The sequence below is a fragment of the Gymnoscopelus braueri genome, assembly GCF_963280865.1.
Source record: "Gymnoscopelus braueri genome assembly, chromosome: 8".
In the NCBI taxonomy this organism is placed as follows: Eukaryota; Metazoa; Chordata; class Actinopteri; order Myctophiformes; family Myctophidae; genus Gymnoscopelus; species Gymnoscopelus braueri.
Window position 1 is genome coordinate 952,130 of NC_137609.1, and position 24,625 is coordinate 976,754.

Genomic DNA, 24,625 nt, shown 5'->3' on the forward strand with positions numbered 1-24,625 from the left:
AAAAGCAGACAGACGATACATGGAAAGAATCTATATGTTCCATATATGCAACTATATGTAACCTATATGCTACATATAAGGATCATATATGCGCATATATGTGCATATATACCACATATATGCCTGGTATAAGCTCCATATAGGCTGCATATATCTCACATATAGGTCAAAATCAGGTGCATATATGTGCATATACAGGGTATATAGGTCTCCTATATAGTTTGTTTATACCCTCATATAGGTCATATATGTTGATAATACAAGCCATATAGGTCTCCTATATAGCTTCTTTATCCATATATAGGCTCTATATGTTCATAATACAGGACATATAAGTCTCCTATATAGCTTCTTAATATGTAGGCCCTGTGTCCCATTATAGGATGTAGGCCACCTGAGAGTACTGTTTCTACTGTTTCTATTCCGTACAGTAAATGTTTCAGCTCAGTGGCAGATTCTGTATTATAGCCTGCTGCATGAATCACCCAATGACAGTATGGCATGTGAATGAATGTAATGTGATAACATTAAAATATCATGCAAGACTAAATTAGCACATTTGGGATGTGTTACATCAACACAATGGTAATGTCATCACATTTGATCCTAAATACATGTGACAAGGCAATGATTATGTAATATGGCAAGTGAGGAAAACAAGCTAATTTTCAACACAAACCCATAGCAAGCGAAAATCCTAAATGAGACCTCCATTATGTATCATTTGTGTCTCTAGATAAAGATGAGCACCAGCCGAGACCAAAGTGCATTTTCTCATTCTTCTCAATTTGAACTCCTGAGATATGACACTGTTCAGTCTCACAGTGATCACTGTTTGAGTTCTCAAAATGATCTTAATGGCGTCGCTATTATGGAGTCTCATCTCTGTCTTTCAGTGATCACTGTTTGAGTTCTTGGGATAATCTCACTAATATCTATTTTAAAGAGTCTCATCTCTGTCTTTCAGTGATCACTGTTTGAGTTATTGGGATAATCTCACTAACATCTCTTTCAAAGAGTCTCATCTCTGTCTTTCAGTGATCACTGTTTGAGTTCTTGGGATAATCTCACTAACATCTCTTTCAAAGAGTCTCAGCATGTCTATCTGATCACTAGTTGGGAGAAATATAATTATATACTTCATTAAGATAAAGCATATTAAACTTATGAACTCAAAATGATTTCACTTGTGGGTCAGCAGTGAATTCTAATTTGTAGGTGATTATCAGTTATTACTTTTTTATTATTACAACTGCAGGTCACAGTTTATGAAAACCTGCAGATCCTGTCAGTCAGTTCGGTCCATTCCGTAACAAATCTAACATTACATTGCGGACCGTACTCTATATCTGACCAAGAAAGCATATTCTGACTATATCATATGATGTCATCAATATTAAGCCGATATTTGGCAATGTCCATATATGGCCAAGATATAATTAATTTACAAATCAAGATCATCACCTGGAAATCCATTCATGAATATAACAACACTGTCCTCATCAAACCCTGCATATCCACACGTGGAGGCCACTGAATCATCACCTCCCAGATAGCAAAAGATATTAATTCAATGTTGGATTTTGGTCAGATTGGTTATTTTTGGTTGAGGTTGAAAAAGCTATGTTGATTCAATGTTTAAATACAGATACGATTTCAACATTTAAAAAAATGTCATTGAATCAATTTAGTATAGATGATGGTTTTTCAATGTTGAAATGCCCAACAATTAATTGACATTGTTTCAACGTGTAGTGCTGATAATGCACACCCCCCCCCTCACCCTCCCCTCCCCTCCTCCCCCTCCCCTCGCACCCCCTCCCCTGCGAGAGGGTAGTCGTCACAACTCGCGAGACCATCTAAATCTCATGGGACTTGAGTTTTTCAAAGGAAACATTGGCGCGAATTGAGGCTTATTGACAATTCACAAATACTACTAAGACAAACTGGTAAGTCCTTTACAATATAATGTATTATGCAATTCATATACCATCATCTGGCTGTCATCGTTTGACTAAATGTTAACTTGTGAATTATTACCGTGGCAACTACAGTGCAGACCTGAGCTTGTTAGCTAGCATGCTTGCTAATAATAGTTGACTGACTGGTAAGTGAGTTCTTATGGGAATAGAATGTACTATCCCGTTCAGATACCGTCACCCGACTCTCATCGTTTGACTAAATGTTATCTTTATGCTGTCCGGGGTTTGTAGCTTGTGTTAGTAAATAGCAATGCATGTTATTAAAGCAGCTAGCATGCTAGCTAACGTTAGCCCACCGTTTTGTTAGCATGTTTCGTGATTAAAATGTACTTTCATTTGTTTATCTGTGTGTATACAATAACAGATTATTAGCGTTTTTAACAGTTGTATAATCATTGTTGTAACCAGCACTACTGTGAAGCAGTTCGTTCATTTAATAGTGGTGAACTAACAAGGCAGAATGTATGGTGCTAACTCACTAGCTACTGGTGTTGTTAACCCAACGGGTACCAATTCACTTTGCCGGAAGCACTTCCGGTCTAGACCGGATACGGAAACTACATCCGTGGTTGCATGTGTGTATGTGAAAATTTACCGGATATAGGAGGCGGGATCTAGAGCATAATAGAAACCAGGTTAGCTCATGGAAAAGGCTTAATACCCTTAGTTAAAAGTAGCAATACCATAATATAAAAATACTCTGTTAAAAGTAAAAGGCCTTGTGTTCAAAATGTTACTCGAGTTAAAGTACAAAAGTATTGGCATCAAAATATACTTAAAGTACCAAAAGTAAAATGTTTGAAAATAGCAGATCTACAAGCTCACAACGCGTCACGATGCAACATGTGGTGAGCTTGTAGATCTGCTATTTTCAAATGTCCTATGTATAAAATAGGGCTAAAGTGGTTAATGTAAGTTTTATAATAATTTATATATATATATATATATATATATATATATATATATATACATACATGTGTGTGTGTGTGTGTGTGTGTGTGTGTGTGTGTGTGTATATATTATATATACGTGTGTGTAAAATATTTTGGAAGGACCTTGTAAGAGCCATTTGAGCCATGTATATGATTGCTTGTTATAATTGCTTGTTAATTGATGATGTCACTGCAGGGCTTGGTCAAGGCCAAGTTGCCTAGGTATTTAACAGGGCTGTAATCAGCAGCAGGTGTTGCCAGTGGCAGAGGCAAACAGTTTTCGACTGTGTTACATGACAGCTGGAGGTCTGTGTGCGCTTGACTGTTTATTTATGTTATTATTTACTGTATGCTGGAGTGATTGGCACGAAGGCTACTAAGAATAAAACGTTTGTTTATTAACTCAACGGACACTTGTGGACATCAGTTTGTATATGGACCACACGTCAGAACTCCCTCGGCAACCAGTATAGTGCCAGAAGTATAGGACTTTGACACTACACTTAAAGTACACCCAAGTATAGGACTTGGGCGCTACATTGGTCGAAAACTGCCTCGGTTCATGTTGATTTGCTTATTGGAAGCAAGTCAAACCAGCGGGGCTTGTAGGGACACGCACGGACAGGCCGTGTGTGTGTGGTGTGGAGTGGACGGATCTGCGGCAGAGACGGCAACAGCGGGCGATCAGCTGCAAGGTGCCGTTGGAGGTGACGATCGCCACCTGGAGCTACAGGAGCCAACCGGGGACATCCAACAGGCCAGCAGCAGCAGCCAGCCCAGCAGCCAGCAGAGAACGTCTACAAGCTGTGCTGTTACTGGAGGTGATCGACCGCCACCCGGAGCTACAGGAGCCAACCGGGGATTTCAACACGCCAGCAGCAGCCAGCCCAGCAGAGGTCGGGACTGGACCGGACAGGCCGTGTGTGTGTGGTATGTTTCATCGGCGCGGCGCCGCCGACACAAACAATGACCTGCCCAGTGTACAAATGTGTGCACACTAAACTAAGCTAAATCCAATCTGCATTGGTAACAAACGCCTTAAAGAGACTTTGCACATTGAGGTGTTTGTACTCGGAACATTGACTTTTATTTATGGAGAAAGGGGAGGCGCAAACTTGTGCTGACAAAGAACTGTCAAAGAATGACAATACAATTGAACTTGAGTCTGGTGGGGTTGTGGGAAAATGCATGGTCAACATGACGTATGATGCGTTGATGGACAAAATAAGCAGTTTGCAGAGGGAGCGAAAAGCTCAATTGAAGAAACTGTCTAACCCCAAAGACATTTTTGCCTTGATGAATGATGAGCAATATTTAAATGAGGCCAAATGTGCTTTTTGTGATTTTATGAGTGCATATGATGAAGCCAAAGATGCTCCTCAAATATGGTCCAAAGCAAAAATGTTGAGTTTTGATGGTTTTATTAATGAAATGGACAGGTGGTTCTATGCTCAATGTCGCCCTGATGTTAACTTTTACAATGAGGTGGTTGACATTCAGGTTTCCATTGCTGCTCATGACTGTGACAAAGAAAATGGTGGTGAGGTTAATGTGGAGCCCCATGACAGAAATGTTGTGTCCAATGTTCATTCAAACCATGGCCAATCCACTGGTGCGCTAAAAGAGGTGCATGCTTTGGAGGAGAGAGCTGAGGCTCTGAGCACACAGAAGGAGCAGGCTCGCCAGGCCAAGGCTGCCAAGAAGAAGCCAGCAGCTCCACGACCCAAGAAGACCGCCTCCAAGGAACCGAGTGGCGCGTCTCTGGCTGCCGGTGGCTATGTTGCAGAGAAGGATGGGGCCGCCGCCATGATCAGCTTGGTGTTAGAATCAGCTCTCGGGAAGAAGCCCAGGCTGAACAGAGTGGTGAAAGAGCCACTCAATGCAGAAACCGCCGCGGCTAGAAAGCCAAAGAAGGCCGCAGACAAGGAAGCCAAAAAGCCCACCATCAAGAAGGTAGCAGCTAAAGGCTCCAAGGAGAGAAAGAAAGGAAAATGGCAGAGCCAAAGGAAGAAAGGAAGGTGGCAGAGCTCCAGAAAGAAAAGGATAAAACCTGAGTTCAGGCAGGTCTCTGACTCATCACCCCTCTCTCTAAAATCTGCCTTTTGTCAAGATGCAGATTAAAACTTTGAGTTTTGGAAATGCAATTTTGAATATTGCCCTGAATTATTATTGCCTAAAATGGTATTTGTATTTTGTTTGGTTTATGGCTCTTTGTAATTTTTGTTTTAATAATTGCTCTGTTTTTATGCCAGTAGCAATTAGGGGCTGGTGTAAGAGCCATTTGAGCCATGTATATGATTGCTTGTTATAATTGCTTGTTAATTGATGATGTCACTGCAGGGCTTGGTCAAGGCCAAGTTGCCTAGGTATTTAACAGGGCTGTAATCAGCAGCAGGTGTTGCCAGTGGCAGAGGCAAACAGTTTTCGACTGTGTTACATGACAGCTGGAGGTCTGTGTGCGCTTGACTGTTTATTTATGTTATTATTTACTGTATGCTGGAGTGATTGGCACGAAGGCTACTAAGAATAAAACGTTTGTTTATTAACTCAACGGACACTTGTGGACATCAGTTTGTATATGGACCACACGTCAGAACTCCCTCGGCAACCAGTATAGTGCCAGAAGTATAGGACTTTGACACTACACTTAAAGTACACCCAAGTATAGGACTTGGGCGCTACAGACCTGATAAATTAATAATTTGGCTGATATATATATATATATATATATATATATATATTTATATACATTGTTTTGTGCATATATTTATTGAATTATTTGTTTCCCTCTAAATTTTCAGGGTTGTGCTACAAGAGGACTGGAGAGGATTCACTGCAATACACAAGGCCTGGCCAAGTATAATAATTATAGCAGCACGGGCACCACCTCTTTTCTATTTAGACCTGTTGTAACCTATACGTTGTTATACCATTCAATCCGGGAGCCACCTCTGTGTCTCATTAGTTGTTGCTATATGTATGGCAACATAATGTTTTATTAATTTTTTTAGTAAAAATTTGAACGTTTTCAGAAAACTTAGGTTAGGTTTTAGGAGGTGTTTTTAGAATTGGCCTAAGTCAGATGAGCCAGAAAACAGCAGTGTGAAGCGATTTTTTTTTTCAAGCCACCTAATTTTCCAGGTACAGTGGTGACACTGTCAGTTATGACACTAACTGCTACACCTACTTTAAGTATTGCCATGTATAATTCCAGTGCTGCCAGAATCCAGCCAGTACCCTTCTGTACCAACACCAAATGCAAGCAGTGGTATGTCATTAATTACTAACATGGCAAAACCAAATGTAATTGCATGAAAGCTTTACAAGCATTTAGTTCAGGTTATGTGTTCAAAGGTTACAGCGTCCACTATTCATGTCTTGTGTTCCCTTCTTTTAGCCTCTGGAGGAAGCTGCTCGGAGGATAACCAGCCTAATAATGGTAAGTGAACCACTTCACAACTACTACCTCAGGGTGGACAGATTGTAAATGTGCTTTAGATAGAATTCATAGTTCATGTTTTGTGTTCTCTCATTTTAGGCTTTGGTGGAAGCTTCTTGGCAGAGTTGGAGTCAATGGACCCCTGCAATCATGGTAAGTAGACTAATAGGCTAGATGATTCTCTCAGCCACTCTTAGTGTGTCTCCAGTCTGTTTCAATAGGTGGTGGTTGGATTTCTAGTCGTGCCTTACTGGAGACCTTACTTATTTTGCAAGGATCTGTTAATGTTGGCACGATATTATATGAGAACTTGTATTTTACAGTGACCAATTAGGGCTATTTTAATCCATTTCAGGAGGGAACCACACTGGACAAGCATGGAATGGTATGTCTGTTGTCCCTGTGTCAACAAGAGCCTTTTTTATACATTTGTGATTATTTTATTAGCCATTACTAAACAGTTGCTGTGCCTTGGCTATTGTGCCATGACATACTGTAACTTATTAAAGACTGACATATTTGAACTTATAGCTCCTGCTACTCTAAACATTAAAACATACAGTCTTGATAAATTGCATACAAGCTTTTTTTAATATTTTAATTGTCCTCTTTTTAGACTTCGCTGGCAATCATCACCCCCAAGGCTATAAAGGTGAGTTAACTAACACATTCTCAAATCACTTTTTTTTTTACCACCAGACATGCACTAGGTACATTTGCTAGTGTATATGGTGCTCATTGATAACTACTTTGATGGTGCTTATTTGCCTTATTTTGTTCTGTCTGTCTTTCTCTAGGAATGCCAATGTATAACTCCAGCCCCTACCACACTGTGCCATCAGAGAAAACAAGGAATAAGAAGAGGGCCTTCAAGGACACGCTGATGCAGGACTGCATGTTTGGTGAGTCAATCTGCACCTCAAAATACTAGGTTTACTACAGTGGATTTGGCAATTTTTATGATGGATATTTAATTTAATTAAGTATTTTAACTTTTATCTCAAGTAAATAAGAACAGATGCATTTTCCTCACCATGGAATGAGCCTGATGGAAAATGCATCCACTCTTAAAGAAGCACTTCACCCATTTCCAACCTTAAGTTCATATAAGTGGTCCTCTGTAATGCTCACAATAAGATGGCACCATTTCTGTCTCAGAGGTGGTCTTTGCCTGTGGACAGTTCAGAAACCTGCCTACCAGTGACATCATTTCAAGCTAATGGACATTGAAAATGATGACCTGTCATGTCACTGGTAGGCAGGTTTCTGAGCTGTCCACTGCCCTCCTGAACAGAGTAGACATGAATGGTGGCATGTTTTACGAGCATTAGTGTGGATCAATTATATGACTATGGGGTTGAAAATGGGTGAAGTGCTCCTAAGGCCACCTGCCAGCTTTCTTATTTATCTTTATAACAAGTTTTTTTTACTTTTTTCCCCAGCGGCTGCTCGTCAATTTGACCGAATTGCTATACAGGAATGCACTGCAGAAGTGGCTGCGTCATGGCACGATGACCTGTGCCACGGCCTGCTGTTCTGATGGCTCCCACCACTTCATCTGAACGGAGCTGGCGATCACGTATCCGCGTGCACCCCATCCCCTGCACTCCTCCACAGTCACCCAACACAAACACCAAGCATGACGAATGTCCACTACCATGGAGAGGGTCGTTCGATGGCGACAGACATCCTAGTGGTCAGCGAGCCCCGACCTGACCTGAAGGCAAGATGGGAGGAGGCCCAGAGCACCTCCCCATCGTTCGACGAACTGATGGACCAAGCGGACGTGCTGATGCACTACGGTATATTAATCACAACATGAACATTAGTATTCACTCTCAACAATATTCGGTGTCCGGAGCGCTCTGCTTGCTGCTGAAACATTGGTAATTCATATTGGTCTTATAACTTCTGTTATTGGTTAGGGATTCACATTTAATTGTAACTAAGATTAGGGATTCATTAATAAAACATCAATGATGAGTAACTTCTTCTGTCTATTCTCTTGGGTCTGTGTCCTTCCTGAGCAATCCAAACGATCACGTTCAGAGGTTTTGCTACCAGATAACCAGCAGGTAACTTAGGATGTAGCCTCTAACAGCTCCCACCTGTGGGGGAATGATGCTCTATTCATATACTGTAGGTGGCCCAGCCATAACAGAAGTCATGTTGAAATTGTACAGGTATAATTACAAACTGGAGTAATTTAATTTAACCTGGTGGTCAAACTGGATGTCCATGTACTTCCCAAAGCGACTTGAGTTGTCATTCTTCAGGGTTTTGGCATTTCCAAAAGTCTGGCAGGGGAAAAGGAGTGTCCCGGAGCTTAATTTAATTTAATTTTATATCTTTTTTTTTTTTATCCAGCTGTTTGACACTTTAAAAGCCATAATGTTTCATGTTTTCATATTATAACTTGTTTAAATAAAGTGTTAAAGTTCTACATTGGGGTTTCTATTGGATTTGATTAATGTGTACAAACTTATCACCTATTTTATAGGTGATATAGGTATCATATAATTATGTTTCATTGCATATATGTAGATATAGGTACATACAGGTCATATATGTACCTATATGTTACATACAGGTCATATGTACCTATATGTTACATACATAAAATTGGCACCTTTCCTATATGTATATGTACATATATGCACATATATGTACATATATGTATATGCACATATATGTACATATATGCACATATATCACATATATGTACATATACATATAGGAAAGGTGCCAATTTTATGTATGCGAACATATATGCGGTCCTATATTACAAACATATATGACGCATATAGGTTCTTTCCATGTGGGAATGTTACACGGTAAATAATTTACTTTGACGTGTGCTTTCATTCAGAAAGAAAAAGAAAAGAAACAAGTATCAAAAAGGTTACTTCAGAACAGGTATCAGAAATGAAATATCAGACCCATAATTGGTATTGAAAAGCTTCCCCACAACAACATCCAGTCATAATAACTCATCATTAGTATACTCCATTAGTAACCACATAGAACTCTCTGTTGCAATACTGCCACACAAAATGTTTGTTTTTAGACCACAGATTATTGAAATGTATTTTTTGACGATAGAACTTCTAAAAATCAAGTGGTTCTCAAACGTTTTAATTCCAAGGACCCCCCCTCCCTCCCCATAACTCCAACCAAATGGACCAGTGAGGGTCCATTTGGTTCCATGTGTACACTCTCAAGAGTTACAGACCTGTAAAGGGGTCCATTTGGAACGCCCTCTCAAGGAACCCTAGGCCGCAACTTTGAGAACCAATTGCGCTAAATGAAAAAAAATATATAGGATTTCTGTAGGCACAATAAGATCTGTTTGGTGAATAAACATTTCAAGTGAAAACAACCGTTGGTTTTTTATTCAAGTGATTACGTTTTTTGTATTTTTTATTTTTAAACATACACATGATTTGCAACCTAAATGATGCAGTGACTTAAAATATACAATGTCTTTCCTTGCTATGGTTGAAGAGAAATGGATAATAAAGACAATAATGGGACTCAGAAATGACCGCGAACAAAGTATCGTTAGCCTCATAGCATAATTGCCTAACTCACTTTTTGTTCAAATTTACATTTTTCCTATGTCCTAAGCCATTCAATCTGGGAACGCATCATTTTAGATGTATTTGGTTATTCAAAAACAGCAGATATACAAGCTCATAGCGCCGCGCTATGAGCTTGTATATCTGCTATTTTTGAAAAATCTTGAAAATGTGTGCAAATATATAATAATATATATTTATTTTAAAGCGAACATTTGTAACTCAAATCTTTAAAAAATATATATTAAAAAAATATGTCCAAATTTACACGATTTTTCAAAAATAGCAGATCTACAAGCTCATGGCACTCTATGAGCTTGTATATCTGCTATTTTTTAATAGGCAAAGAAATCAAAACATGACAGATCCGTTCCCGGTCTTAATGGGCTAAGCCAATCAGAATACTTGTTACATTCCAAAATGTCTCGGGCAGAAAGTCAATTTCTGCCTAAGATTTGACTTAGGCAGCAATGATTTTGAATGTAACAAGCATTCTAATAGGCTGACAACATAGGCAATAAGGCGGGATGAATCAGCAGTGTTAGGAGAATAGAGTTAGGCAGATATAAATAAAGGCAGATTAAACATCACTTAGGAAAAATGAGTTTTTTACTTTCTGCCTTAGTCATCTAGGTGAGTTAGGCAGAAAGTGATTCTTTTTTGTTTCGTCTCTCCTGAAAACCTTACAAATATGATAAATAGGAGCAATTATGCTATGAGGCTAACGATAATGTTTCCTTGCTATGGTTGAAGAGAAGTGGATACAAGAAAATAATGGGACTCAGAAATGACCACTGAACCAAAAAATGTTTCCTTGCTATGGTTGAAGAGAAGTGGATACAAGAAAATAATGAGACTCAGAAATGACCGCTGAACCAAGAAATGTAAGGCTCGATTTGACACTTATTCGCACGCAGCGTCGCAAAACAGCGGATCTACAAGCTTGAGGCGTGCCGAGGAGCGAGCTTGAAACAGCTTTGTAGATCTGCAATGTTTTTTTTGCAGAGTTGACACCGACCGCGCGCGACTATGGGAATCAGAAATGAATGTTGAACCAAGAAATGTTGCTTGCAAAAAATTACGACACTTTTTAAGGTTTGACTTACACTTTGCAAGTTGCCTGTCGAAAAATAGCCGATCTACAAGATCACTTCGCATCGCGCTGCGACCCGGTGTTGAGCTTGTAGATTGTCTATTTTCGGCGAGCTACAACTAGGTATAAATCAGGCATAACGTGGCCTTACTTCAGTCTCTTAACCTGTAAAGACGACAGTCCTTTAGATCTACAGAAACGATATCTCCCAGAATGCACTGTTGTTGTTGCATATACGGTGCAAACCGTCACTGTCGGGCAAAAACCTTGTATGTCCATTTTAAAACTTTTTACTTTGATCTTTTTTAAATAAATTAACGTTGTCAACTGAAAACAACCGTTTGTTTTTCAATCAAGTGATTACGTTTTTTTTTTCTTTTTAAACATACACATGATTTGCAACTAAAAGAGCTGGTGCTATGGTTTTGCACTTTTTCTGTTTTTCATGTGTCTATGAGGTTGATAGAACTTCATTAAGCCCCCTGGCGGTGTTTTTATGGTGTTTTATGTCTTCTCTGACTATTTTGAGTTTCTTCCTGGAGGCTGAAATCTTGAGGGTCAAACGTGCCAATAGAAAAACAGTGCTTTAATGACACAGTAAAAATATACCCTCCCCCTCATTATCATAACACAACAGGTGTGGGCATGAGGAGGAGGAGGGACTAGGACAGGTGGGTGGTGCTAAGGTGGTGCAGGTGCTAAGGTGAGAACCAGGTATACTTAATGAACTGGCGGCGTGTCCACATAAAAACAATTTTAACACTTTCTGTACACTTTTTTGAAAAAAATCTTCCTCCTAGTATAACCATAATACCTGATGATTATGTTTTAGGGGGGGGGGGGGGTAGCCTGGTAAACACCCCCTCCCTCCGGAAATCTCATGCATTGCATTGCATTTGGTTTCAGGAAGGAGGGTCTGGGATTGCTCACAGAGTAAAGCTGCCCGAACCGCTGCGCATACGAACCAATCAGCGGCTGCTAGGGGCGGGATCATCCAATCACCTGCCTAGTAGCTTGAAAAAATGAAACTCCGTCTGTCATCGATTCTGCGCCCGAAGTCTCAGATGCAAGTACGCTGTGAAACAAAATGTGTGTCGCAAGCTTCTTCCATTTGACGGAGTGAGGTTAGGGGGGGGGGAATCACTGAAAATCATGGCACCCTGTCTTTAAATGATGCAGTGACTTAAAACACACAAGTGTCTTTCCTTGCTATGGTTGAAGAGAAATGAATACAAGAAAAACATGGGACTCAGAAATGATCGTTGAACCAAGAAATGTTGTTGACACGCAAACACATGTAAGGCTCGATTTGACACTTATTTGCACACAGTGACGCAAAACAGCGGATCTACAATCGCGAGCTTGTAGATCAGTAATTATTTTTTTGGCAGAGCGACACCGACCGCGCGCGACTATGGGAATCAGAAATGATTATTGGACCAATACATTTTGCTTTCAAAACATGCCGACACTTTTAAGGTTTGATTTACGTTGTACTTTGTCTATATGAGTGTCACTCACGCAAAAGTAGAACAAAAAGACACGTTGTGAGCTTGTAAATCTACTATTTAAGTGAAAGTGGTTAAGTGTGTCTGTCTGTGGGTTTTATAAATATTGAACAAATATTAAAGGAGAAGTTCACCCAAAAAATGACTTATTTTCTATCAATTACACACCCCATGAAGCCTTGAATTTTGAGTTTTTTTGTGTTTTTTGTTGCATTTCTGAGCCAATAATTTTATGATAATAATAAAGATAATAAAGATAATAAAGACCCTGACACTTAATTATTATTAGCTCTGTTTTTGTTGTTCACACAAACATGTGAAGTCGTTGTGTCTTAGAACAGTGGCTCTCAAACTTTCTTCATGTCAAGGACCCCCCAAATTGACACATTAGCCATCATTAGCCCACAGACCCTCATTTAAAAAGTTACGCCAGGGACCCCCATATAAGAGAAGATTTCTACAGCCATAGCAGTGATTCTCAACAGTTTTAGTTTCAAGGATCCCCCCACCCCCCCAGTTTGCATTCGGGCTACGGACACCTATCTGATCTCTGGGACGCCCCTGATCTACACTGTAGTATCATCGATGTAAATGTAACTCTGAGAGTGTACAAATGGAACCATGAACACTCTCAGAGACACATAAAGGGTCCATCTGGTTCCCAGCAATCAATCATTTGGCTGGGGGGGGACCCCCTGGTGGTCCCTGGACCCCACTTTGAGAACCACTGTCTCAGAAGAACCGTTTAACCACCAATACTAGTGCCTGTTCAGTTTTTTTGCTCTACATGTTCTCTGAAAATAGCCAATCTACAAGCGTAGATCTGCTATTTTCCTCAAACGTTTTCCCCAGAATACAGGATGCTGGTGGTTTAAGCAGTTAAAGACGAGAGACTGAATACGTTTTGTATAAGTTAAAGGTAGTGTAAGTGATATTTTAGGGGTTTATTTTTGGCTAAAGCTCTGTATTCATAGTAAGTCTTTCCGTCTCTCCGGCTGTTTAGTAAACTTGTATAAGATTATTTGTTATTATAGGTGGGTCACCAATTTTTAACACATTGACGTAATATTACGTCAAAATATATATATATATTTTTTTGTGATTACACTAGAGGGCGCTCTTTGCCAACCTATGAATGATGCCTTGACTTCCAGAGAAGCGTAGACCCGGACACAACGTCATTTTAAAAATAAAATCACCCGGTCCACTGAGATGTTTTATCTCAGATTTCTTTTCTCAGATTGTGTTTTTGGTGAAAACAAGCCATACTCAACTGCCGAATAATGGACGATCACGGTTACAATGTTTTTTTTCGGTGGACACCACGAGACATCGTTTGTTTACATCCGGGTTGAAAAAGAAAATCTGTGGATCGTCAAAAATACTAAAAATAAGTTAAAACCGCGGATGAATTAATTAATTGATACCTGGCAATGAATGTGTTAAGACAATCAGAGAACCCACTAATCAGCTTCAATTTTATAGTGATTTTGTCTGAGTATTTCTTTGTTTCATCATTTCCTTGACCTGAACATGTATTTTATGTTCACTTTAAGAGCTGGAGAGACGGGAATATTACCCTGTTAACTGATCAAACACTCTATAGCAACGATTAATGTCAGAATGCAGAGCTATTTGACACTTATTTCAACAAAGAAATATAACTTACAGCACCTTTAATACACAGGCTAATGTGCTGAAGTAAGGCCACTGTAAAAAAAAATCTATTAAAAAAATCATCCAACCATGTATCCACGTTATTCCACAAACGATCTGCAAACGCACGCTGTAGGCTACTTCTCTGTCCTCACGTACGCAACTCACACAAGACGCAAAACAATTCAAATAAAAAAATAACATACAGTTCACAGTTGTTTGGCATTAACCCGTTCAGTCCGGGAACACATCTGTGTCATTTTTATATTTCTTTGGCTATTCAAAAATAGCAGATCTACAAGCTTGTAGATCTGCTATTATTATAATTTTTTAATTCAAATCTTTGCTTCTAGGGGTCCCTGGAACAAAATATTTTGAGATGATTATAGCAACATAAGTTTTTAAAACAAAAAAAAATGTTAGGATTTAGAAGACATTTGTAGAATCCCCCAGACGCAAAGATTTGAGTAAAAAAATGTTGCTTTAAAAAAACATATATATTCAAAGATTTGCACACATTTTCACGATTTTTCAAAAAAAATGCAGATCTACAAGCTCGTAGCGCGGCCGCGCTATGAGCTTGTAGATCTGCTATTTTTTGAATAGCCCAAAGAAATCTTAAAATGACACAGATGCGTTCCCGGATTGAATGGGCTAAAGAAAGAAAGAAAGAAAAGAAAGAAAACCTAAAAAAATAAGAAAGAAAATGCAACAGGCAATCAATGTTATCAATCAATCAGTTTTACAGTCCAATAGGATCGTCCTTCAACGTCCTTATTTAAGGGGGGTGGGAAGGGGGGCGGGGTCACTGCTCTTCCGAAAAGAAAAAAACGTCCTGGACAAGCTCGCCATCTTTCAAAGCACTTTGTCAGCAGACAAACACTTATAACATTATTATGTTTTTATGTATTTTAGAAACACGTAAAGCCTGACTCATACTTTCGACGCCACTCGTCATACCGTTTACTGTGTGTTGGGCAGAAACCTTGTAATCTCCTCATTTCATCTTTGTGTGTGTGTGTTTTTATTTCTCTTATATCTCTTTTAATAAATTAATATTGGTCATAATTTAACCACTTAAGCCCTGTTTTTATACTTTGTCGTACGACAGTGTCGCAACAAAAGTAGTGGAAATAGCAGATCGACGGCTATTTTCGACCGATATTTTGGCCATACAAAATTAAATAAATCAGAAAGTGTAAGTGTTTAACTCATTGAGTGCCATTAACGTGTTCACGTGTTTTACCGCTATGGTGCAACGTGCCATTAACAAGTTTCACGTGTTTTACCGCTATGGTGCAACGTGCCATTAACGTGTTTCACGTGTTTTAAAATTTTTTTGAAAAAAACTCAAAAAAAAAAGAACCCAAGATATCATTATCTGAAGATTTGCAGCTCCATCCACTCCTTGTTTAACTTATAACTGAAAAAGGCTCTATCTCGCTTCCTAAGCACTTTTTTTTTACTTAAAAAAACTCAGTGAGTTAAGTGTATCTGTGTTTTTTTTGTTGTAAATATGAAAAGCATTAACAAGAGCTTGTTACTAAATTATTGGAACAAAGGTTTTTTTTTTTTCATTTCGTGAAAAGTAAAAGGTTTTGGATGTAGAAGGTTTCAGCCCGACAGCAGAGATAGATATGCAGCAGGGACAGAATGCCGACACGCACGCGCACACACACACGCACACGCACATACACGCACGCATACACCCACGCACACACAGATCCAGAAAAATAGGCTGGGGAGAGGTGGTTGAGGCCTGTTGAGGTGTTGTTCAGCTCAGTACCGCTTAACGTTGATGAAAACTTTGATGGCGCCCGTGAAGTCAGCAGAGAGCAGAACCTCTGTGTGGTCCGTCTTCAGAGCCCCTGAGAGAGAGAGAGAGAAGGAACAATCAAACACTCTACTTTAATTGTAAGTTTACAGTTGTAAAGAAGGTGGGTGATATTCGTTTTTTTTTGCGCAAGCTCCATCGCAAGAAAAAGGAGGAGGGGCCAGGGAGAGCAGGGAGAAAGAAAACAAACAGTATACAAGATGCATGGCAAAGAGAACATAAACATGAAAATAAATCAGAGAAATCTACATATCGTCTCTGTCGGGTGGAAACCTCATATGTCCAAAACCGTTACTTTTCAGGATTCAAATGAAAAAGATGTCAAAAGTAGTACAAGCTCAATTGTGGATCTACTACTTCTGCTGCTTTTGAGTGACGCTGTAGTGTGACATCTGGAGTGACAGAGGACGGCCGGAGAGACGGCGACCCGGGGTGGCGAGAGGGTTGGCAGCCCCAAAGCACTTCTTCTGGGAGGAAGAACCTTTTTGCTACCTAGGCTGCGGTGAAACCTGCAGGGAGGGTTTAATCCATCAAGGCAGAGTGAGATGTTTGTGTCCAAGCAGCAACGACGACAACACAACGCACAGAAAAGCCTCCACTTCTGGTCAGACGAGGGAGGAGCCAGGCCCGGAGGCAACCCACTGCAACATCTCAACCTGGCATCGGCCGGACTGATAGCGTGGATTCACGTATTCCCTCCGTGAATCTGTGTTGTCGGTCTGGCTAGCGCCAGGCTAACCCTAACCCCCCTAGTTAGCACTGTCTCTAACTACCCTCAAGAGACAGTAGGGGGCAGTAGCATGCCACTTGGACACAGGCCGGTGTCTGATCAGCCTCGGTCGGGTCGCCTGGAGGAGGGTGTCTGTTGCAAGACCCCAAACACCCAGTGACTCCAGGAAACAACACTGATGATGTGTCCACGTGCATCAGTCCATGTTTTATTGACCGATCAAGTAGGGGCGTTAATTCATTCAGTCCGGGAAAGCATCTGTGTTATTTTAGATTTCTGTGGCTATTTAAAAATAGCAGATCTATAGCAGGGTACCTGAGGGAATGGTTTCAGAGTCTTCAGAGTCCAGGCTCTGGCGTTCTGGCTCGGGCTTCTCAGCCGCCGCCGCACCGCCGCTGCTGGCCTCCGGGGGGACGATGAGACCCGGGTGGGGTGCAAAGATGGCCGACGTCACCACCGCGTTGTGAGCTGAGAGACACAGACACACAGACACACAGACACACACACACACACACACACACACACACACACACACACACACACACACACACACACAGGAAGAGAGCTTTGGTGGCATTGTGCAGACCTTTGATTCAATTAAACTTTAAACTGTATTTCCACTATTTTGAAAATAATATTTTTAAATGTATGAACTTTTTACAACATGGAAATGATTGACGATTATGCAAAGAATAAGTGTGATTATCTCAAACAATTGCGATTAGGCTATGATGTAATGAGTGTGACAGGCCTGTGTGAGACCTCAGAACGAGGGATAGGCGTTTACCTTTAATTCCTTCCCAGAAGTCATTGCGGTCTCTCCGTACGGAGGTGAACTTGCTCAGGTCGTGGTAGGTGCTCCATATGTACAAGTACTTGTCCTCCGAGCCGCTCACGATGAACAAGTAGTCGTGACTGCAGAAGACAGACAGAAGACAGTTCTATGTGGAAGGTGTTTTTTGTTTTGTTTTTTTTGGACAAAAGTTAAAAAAAAATAAAGTAAAGTAAAGCTTGCAGATCTGCTATTTTCACAACTTTCCTTTAACTCTCTGACTGCCAATGACGAGAGATTTCTCATCATATTTTACTAAGGTGCAGACTGACGAGATTTGTGTTTTCAGTGGTTTTACATTGGGTTTTTTTACGCTATACAACTATGGAATGGATTACCGCTGTGGCACAATTTTCTTCCTCCGATTCTACGAGACCCCCCTACGTCTCTTAAAGCGATCGCCGAGTGGATCGTTGTGAAGAATAACATTCTATGATGCTTCAAAGGTTAGTGAAAACACTCGGAAATCGCTAGCAGTGGCTTAGCAAACAACGTTTTATTTCTGGCAGTCAAAGAGTTAAATAGGGCTTAAAGGAGCACTTCAGACAGTCCTCACTAATGCTCATTATAAGACGGACTAGATTCGGTCCACACACTCAGCGTCTCATTGGAGGGCTGTGGGCAGTTCAGAAACCTGCCTGCCAATGACATTCTAATAGCTTGGATTCCAAGCCAATAGAAACAATTTACAATGTAGGCATTTAGCAGACGCCCCCCTTTCCTGGGTAGGGTATAAGTATAAAGGGAAGTGCACGCGGGCCGTCTATAGGACTGCGTGTTACACACACAGTCAAAAATGTTAGCCTGTATCTTTGTATCTTCATGTGGCATGCCTTCCATTGGAAATGAATGGTAGCCTGTATCTCAGTTCGCCGGGTTCATTTAAAACAGCCCTGAAAATTCACCTTTCACGCGGTCAAAAGGGGAGGTAGCACCATTTCTCCCTCAGACAGACGAACCCCCCCCCCCCCTCCATTGTTTTTTTCCGACTGTACATGTAGTGTTATTTTTCTGTATTTTTGTGATGATATTGAACTGTTTGGTTGCTACTATATATGTTTATGAATTGAATACCAAGGTCCTCAATGGAAACAAGACCGCAAGTCCTCGGACTGGGGCCCATGACCCACCTTTCTCCCACCCATTTTGCCAGCCTAGGCTGGCTCAGGGTGGAAGACAGGGTTAAACAACAATGGGACTGGTCTTCAAAATTGTGACGTCACTCAATGCAATTGGACGTCACCAAAATCTGAAGTAAAATGTAGGAAAGAAAAGAAAATGTTGAAATATGAATCGATTGGTGATGCAAAAAAAAACAAAAAACAACATGACTAAGGGTGCAACAGTAGATCTAACTAATCGATTATGAAAAAGAATATTAACCCATGCAATCCGGGAACGCATCTGTGTCATTTTAGATTTATTTTGGGCTATTCAAAAATAGCAGATCTGCAAGCTCGTAGCGTGACACTGAGCACTACGAGCTTGTAAACCTGCTGCTAAAAATAGTGAAAATTTGTACAAATCTTTGAATATGTATATATTTTTTGAAGCATACATTTTTAACTCATATGTTTGCTTCTGGGGATTCTAGAAATGTATTCTAAATCCATTTATTTTTATTTTTTTGTACTTATGTTGCTATACTATCAGTAGTTCTAAAACTTTTTCATGTCGCAGAACCCCAAAATGATATCTATTTGGCCGCGGACCCCCCATCTCAAAATATGTTGTTCCAGGGACCCCCCAGAAGCAAAGATTTGAGTTACAAATGTTCGCTTTAAAATTATATTCGATTTGCACAAAGTTTCAAACATTTTCAAAAATAGCAGATATACAAGCTCATAGCGCGACACTCGGTGCCGCGCTATGAGCTTGTATATCTGCTATTTTTGAATAGCCAAATTATAAAATAATGGTTAAAGTGGTTAAAACATGTAATACCAGGGTTGTGGCTCTTTCGGAGCGGGAACTTTGGGGGGTGGGAGGGGTAACATACATTCACTGTTTTTGTATACCCTTTGATATAGACCTGTATGTGAAAATATAAAATTTAATATAAAAACCTTGAACAAAAAAAAAAGTGGTTAAAACATAAAATGACTAATAAATAACGAATCAATTTTCATGAATGGCTAATTTAGCGGATCTACAATCTCACAACGTGTTGTGAGATTTTAGATCTCGTTATTTTTTGCACAACACAGTTGTAAACCACGGCTTAAGTGGTTAATCAGACTAATCAATTTAGTCGATACACTAGACGAGCTCCACAGTTCTGATCACATCTTACCTTGTTCTCTCCGGGCAGGGGCTCGATTCCAGTGATTTTACGACCAACTCTATTCCGCCCCCTGGTGGACCTGACGTGAATCTGCGTGTGGTATTTGAGGCGCTACGAACAAAATATAAAAACAGTGAGTACAGTCTGTCACTTTGTCCTAATGGCTTAAAACACAGTGAGTACAGTCTGTCACTTTGTCCTAATGGCTTAAAACACAGTGAGTACAGTCTGTCACTTTGTCCTAATTGGCTTAAAAGAAAAAGAATAATCTCAATCATTTCTTCTGATGATGTCTGTAGTCCAGGCAAACTAGCTCATTTTGGACCTCAAAATCAAAGTAATTGTAACAGATTTTTTTCTTCACACACCATTTCTATGAAGTCACAACATACTAAAAGTCCTAAGACATCCTAGTGGCGGAAATATGTTTAATTGGCATCAATCCAAAATGGCCTTATTGGCCTTATAGATCGAAATGTGCTCAGCGCTGAGGAAGGCCTGTGGGCCGAAACGTCCGTCATATGAACTGCTGCTGGGGGTGAATGACTCTCTTTTTCAGGTCAACACATGAACCTGCTGGCATCTGTCTAAATAACATGCACTAAATCTAAATGAAACCTGAACTTTGCATAAGACTGCATGGTTGTCAAGGCTCGGGCGAAGTACTACCGGTGAAGGTGGAGTCTGAAGAGGTGAGCCTTACGGCAGAACATTGGGTCTGTGGTTCTGACTGCAATGGGGAGTTTGTTCCACAGTTTGGGGGCCAGAAGGGAGGTGTTTTGTTATTTTCTACCTCAGTGTCATAGAAGATGCAGCGGCCATCGTAGGTGTTTGGTTATGTTCTACCTCAGTGTCATAGAAGATGCAGCGGGACCATCGTAGGTGTTTAGTTATGTTCTACCTCAGTGTCATAGAAGATGCAGCGGGACCATCGTAGGTGTTTAGTTATGTTCTACCTCAGTGTCATAGAAGATGCAGCGGCCATCGTAGGTGCCGATGACGGCGTATTTTCCGTTCTGGCAGAAGTTGGCGGCGGTGATGAGGCGCGTCTGGCCGTCCACCTCGTTCCACAGCGCCACCTTCTTGTCCGGAATGTTCCAGAGACGCAGCTTCCCGTCCAGAGAGCCGCTCAGGAAGTACCGGTCATCCTGGTAAAGGTACAGTACAGGTCAAAGGTCAAATCATAATTAAGTTAACAAAAACGAAACGACAAAATAAAACAAAATAACAAAAACTACATTTTAGTTCATTGACGTAGGGCTTTATAAAAAAGGTGTCACGTTAATAAAAATCCATAATATGACAAAAGAATCAATTAATAATCAATCCCAATTTTGGGCATGTCAATATGGGCACACAAAATGGGCACCAAAAAATTGGAGTACTTTTTCCACCACTGGACATGTATGTATAAAGGTTAACGATGACGCACTCACCCGGGGATGGAAGGTGATGGCGGTGACAAAGTCGATGTGCTGGAAGCAGCACAGACACTCTCTCCTGGAGATGTGCCACAACCTGACCGTCTTATCCATGGAGGACGACAGCAGGAAGAAGTTCTACAAACCAACCATACACACACACACACACACACACACACACACACACCATCATGATCACAACAGGAACGCATCTGTGCCATTTTAAGATGTATTTGTCTGTTAAAAAAATCACACCCTGTGTGAAGTGGGCGGTGTCTTGCTAGCTAATCACAATACTAAATGGAGTCAACCAATCATGTACAAAGAACAAATACATTTATTGAAACACTCTTTATGATGGACGGAACTATATATGGTTTCTTATATAGGGCTATGCACATGTGTCATGTGACACTGGCCAATCACAGTCCTGAATAGACTGTGATTGGCCAATCACGGTGCAGGGTTAGGCGGGGTACTTTTTGGCCAATCACAGCGCAGGATAATTGTACAAATTTCCAAACCTCACTCATATATAAAAATCACACCCAGTGTGAAGTGGGCGGTGTGGTCATCACAGTGGTCATCATAGTGATGGAAGCTCACTTAAAAAAAAAATGATTTTTGGAAGTGCATAATCCTATTTATAGGTTATTAATGTCATCATGTGTCTCGCTAGCCAATCACAGTGCTGAATAGAGTCAGCCAATAGAGTCAGCCCATCACAGTACAGGAAAGTGGGCCAAGTGGGCCAATCACAGTGCAGGAAACTAATACTAATGAGGTGTCCCAACCCCACTTATAGGGGCGGCTACACCGCCCAAAAATAGCAGATATACAAGCAAAATTGTAGATCTGCTATTTTCTTTAAATCTTGAAAATGTGCGCAAATCTATTATAGTATCTAGTATATATATTTTTAAAGCTAACATTTGTAACTCAGATATTTGCTTCTGGGGGGTCCCTGGAACAACATCTCAAAGATGGGGGTCCGCCGCCAAAAACAGAATAAGACCATTACTGCATTGAAAGTAATCAACAAACTATACGATAAAAACTGGCCAACATAAAATGTAATGCCTCAACTCCTACATTCCAAGTGCTTGTCAGGGTGGGGGTCCCCAGTTCAAATATGATTATTTTGTGCGGTTCCCAGTTCAGATATGATTATTTTGGGGGGTCCCAGTTCAAATATGATTATTTTAGGGGGTCCCCAGTTCAAATATGAATATTTTGGGGGGTCACGGCCTGAAAAAGGTTGTAGAACCACTGTACTAGATCACCTCCGGAGAGAAACAGATAATAATGTGGATCTCTGGATCCACATGGGATCCACAATGCTGCTCCAACGTGGATCTCTGAAGTCATGTGACCAGCCTGTGACATCACTCATCTATCACGTCAGTCATCTATGACATTGGTTCTCAAAGTCCTTGGGGGGGGGGGGGGGTTACCAGGGGGTCCCCAGCAAAATGTGTTAATATATCACAATAATTTGAACCACTTTAACTATACTTTATACTTTTTACTATAATTATACTTTGGCTATTCAAAAATATCAGATCTACAAGCTCATAGCGCGGCAAACATATCATTTCGGGTGGTCCTTGACATGAAAAAGTTTGAGAACCACTGGTCTATGACGTATCTCTGACATCATCACACCAAATTTGGGCAACGTTTCATTATAAAAAATATATAATAGTTCAGTCTTAAAACAAACGATTTAGCTGGAAGCAGTGTTGATGTAGACTTAAAGGACGGGTAAAAGAAAGGGTTAAAATGGCTTCCATGCTGTTGAAGGTGATGCGGAGCGGCAGCAGCAGCTACCCGGTCCGCTCCGTCAGCACCACGGCTCCGCTCCGGGCCCGGGTTCAGACCCAGAGCAAGAAGTCGCTGGCGCGGCCCGGGGTGAAGAACGTCGTCCTGGTGGAAGGCGTCCGCACGCCCTTCCTGCTGTCGGGAACAGCGTACGCCGACCTGATGCCTCACGACCTGGCCCGAGCCTCTCTACGGGGCCTGTTGCACCGGACCGGCCTGCCCGGGGACGCCGTGGACCACGTCATCTACGGCACGGTCATCCAGGAGGTGAAGACCAGCAACGTGGCGAGGGAGGCGGCGCTGGGCGCCGGCCTGTCCGACCGGGTCCCCGCCCACACCGTCACCATGGCCTGCATCTCCTCCAACCAGGCCGTCACGTCCATGGAGAAGTTCAACCTGTGGGGCGGGTCCCTGTCCCTGGGTCACCCGTTCGGAGCCACAGGCTGCCGGCTGGTCACCACCGCGGCCCACCGCCTGCAGAGGGAAGGCGGGCAGTACGGCCTGGTGGCGGCGTGCGCCGCGGGAGGGCTGGGTCACGCCATGCTGATCGAGGCCTACCCACAGTGAAGGACCGAACAACATGTCTGACCCAGAGCCCCCTGGCCCACTCGGTGCCGCGCTATGAGCTTGTATATCTGCTATTTTGCAATAGCCAAAGTGTAAAATAATGCTTTTTAGCTCAAATCTAAAAATGACACAGATGCGTTCCAGGTCTTAATGGGTTAATAGTGTGTTTGTTCAAAGAGAAGGTTGTGTGCACATCCCACGCCTGTATTTAGGCCAGGTGCTGGACATCAAGGAAGAATCAAGAAAAAGAAGGAGGAAGTCCGCACACTGTTCTCAAGCTCCAAGAAACTCACTTTTTTTATTTATGCAACGTTTCGACCTTCTAGGTCTTCATCAGGCAAATATTATAATGACAGACAAAAGCATCATATATATACACAAACATTGACTAATGATGATGTACAACACCTGGGAGTAAGGAGGAGCAAAAAAACACCCTACTCCAATCCCAGGGACAAAAAACTTGTCTACACCCCTCTGGGGAGCGTTCAATGCATGGGCAGAAAATAGACTTTTCACATTTAATTAAACATATTAGACACTAATAGCCAGTACATTTCTGAAAAACCAACAATAAGAACAGTTAAAAGTCATAAATGGTGATATAGTGTATAAGCTAAACAACAAACTAGAGGAAAGGTTTAATATCAAATTCCTCATTTAGACCATCAGGAGACATGGTATTGAGGAGATAGATCCAATAGGTCTCACGTTGGAGAAGTAACCTTTCGAGATCTCCACCTCTGGGTGGCTTTTCAACCTTCTCAACACCAACATATCGCAAATTATTAAGATTATGACCAGCCTTTTTAAAATGAGCAGCAACAGGATTACGTTCATCACCTGTTCTTATACTACTCCTGTGTTCAGTAATCCTGGTGCGCAGAGCCCGGGATGTCTTGCCTACATATGCCAACCCACAGGGGCACCGGATAAGATATACCACAT

At 41.2% G+C, this 24,625-nt stretch overlaps 2 protein-coding genes across 3 annotated transcripts in view; one reads left to right on the plus strand and one right to left on the minus strand.

Moving 5' to 3' along the window:
• Positions 1–5,732: 5,732 nt before the first annotated feature.
• LOC308089673 (uncharacterized protein) lies at positions 5,733–7,901 on the plus strand. Of its 2 annotated transcripts, XM_080434531.1 has the most exons (7): positions 5,733–6,182; positions 6,312–6,353; positions 6,453–6,506; positions 6,709–6,738; positions 6,970–7,005; positions 7,151–7,255; positions 7,796–7,901. In XM_080434531.1, the coding sequence occupies exons 1-6, from the start codon at positions 6,171–6,173 to the stop codon at positions 7,235–7,237; spliced, it is 261 nt and encodes an 86-aa protein (XP_080290657.1). In that variant the 5' UTR covers positions 5,733–6,170; the 3' UTR covers positions 7,238–7,255; positions 7,796–7,901. The 2 variants fall into 2 exon arrangements, with proteins under 2 accessions (XP_080290657.1, XP_080290656.1); XM_080434530.1 differs by having other exon boundaries at positions 5,733–6,353.
• A 7,808-nt stretch (positions 7,902–15,709) lies between these two features.
• LOC308090019 (WD repeat-containing protein 44-like) overlaps positions 15,710–24,625 on the minus strand; it is a gene marked incomplete at its 5' end in the record, with an annotated part of 51,182 nt that continues 42,266 nt past the window's right edge. The window contains 11 exons of the mRNA XM_080435046.1: positions 15,710–16,056; positions 17,068–17,220; positions 17,540–17,667; positions 19,603–19,616; positions 19,878–19,979; positions 20,825–21,016; positions 21,305–21,427; positions 23,120–23,245; positions 23,327–23,664; positions 24,233–24,236; positions 24,389–24,437. Coding sequence (XP_080291172.1) covers positions 15,968–16,056; positions 17,068–17,220; positions 17,540–17,667; positions 19,603–19,616; positions 19,878–19,979; positions 20,825–21,016; positions 21,305–21,427; positions 23,120–23,245; positions 23,327–23,664; positions 24,233–24,236; positions 24,389–24,437 — 1,318 coding nt within the window. The 3' untranslated portion in view covers positions 15,710–15,967. The remainder of the gene's footprint in view (positions 16,057–17,067; positions 17,221–17,539; positions 17,668–19,602; positions 19,617–19,877; positions 19,980–20,824; positions 21,017–21,304; positions 21,428–23,119; positions 23,246–23,326; positions 23,665–24,232; positions 24,237–24,388; positions 24,438–24,625) is intronic.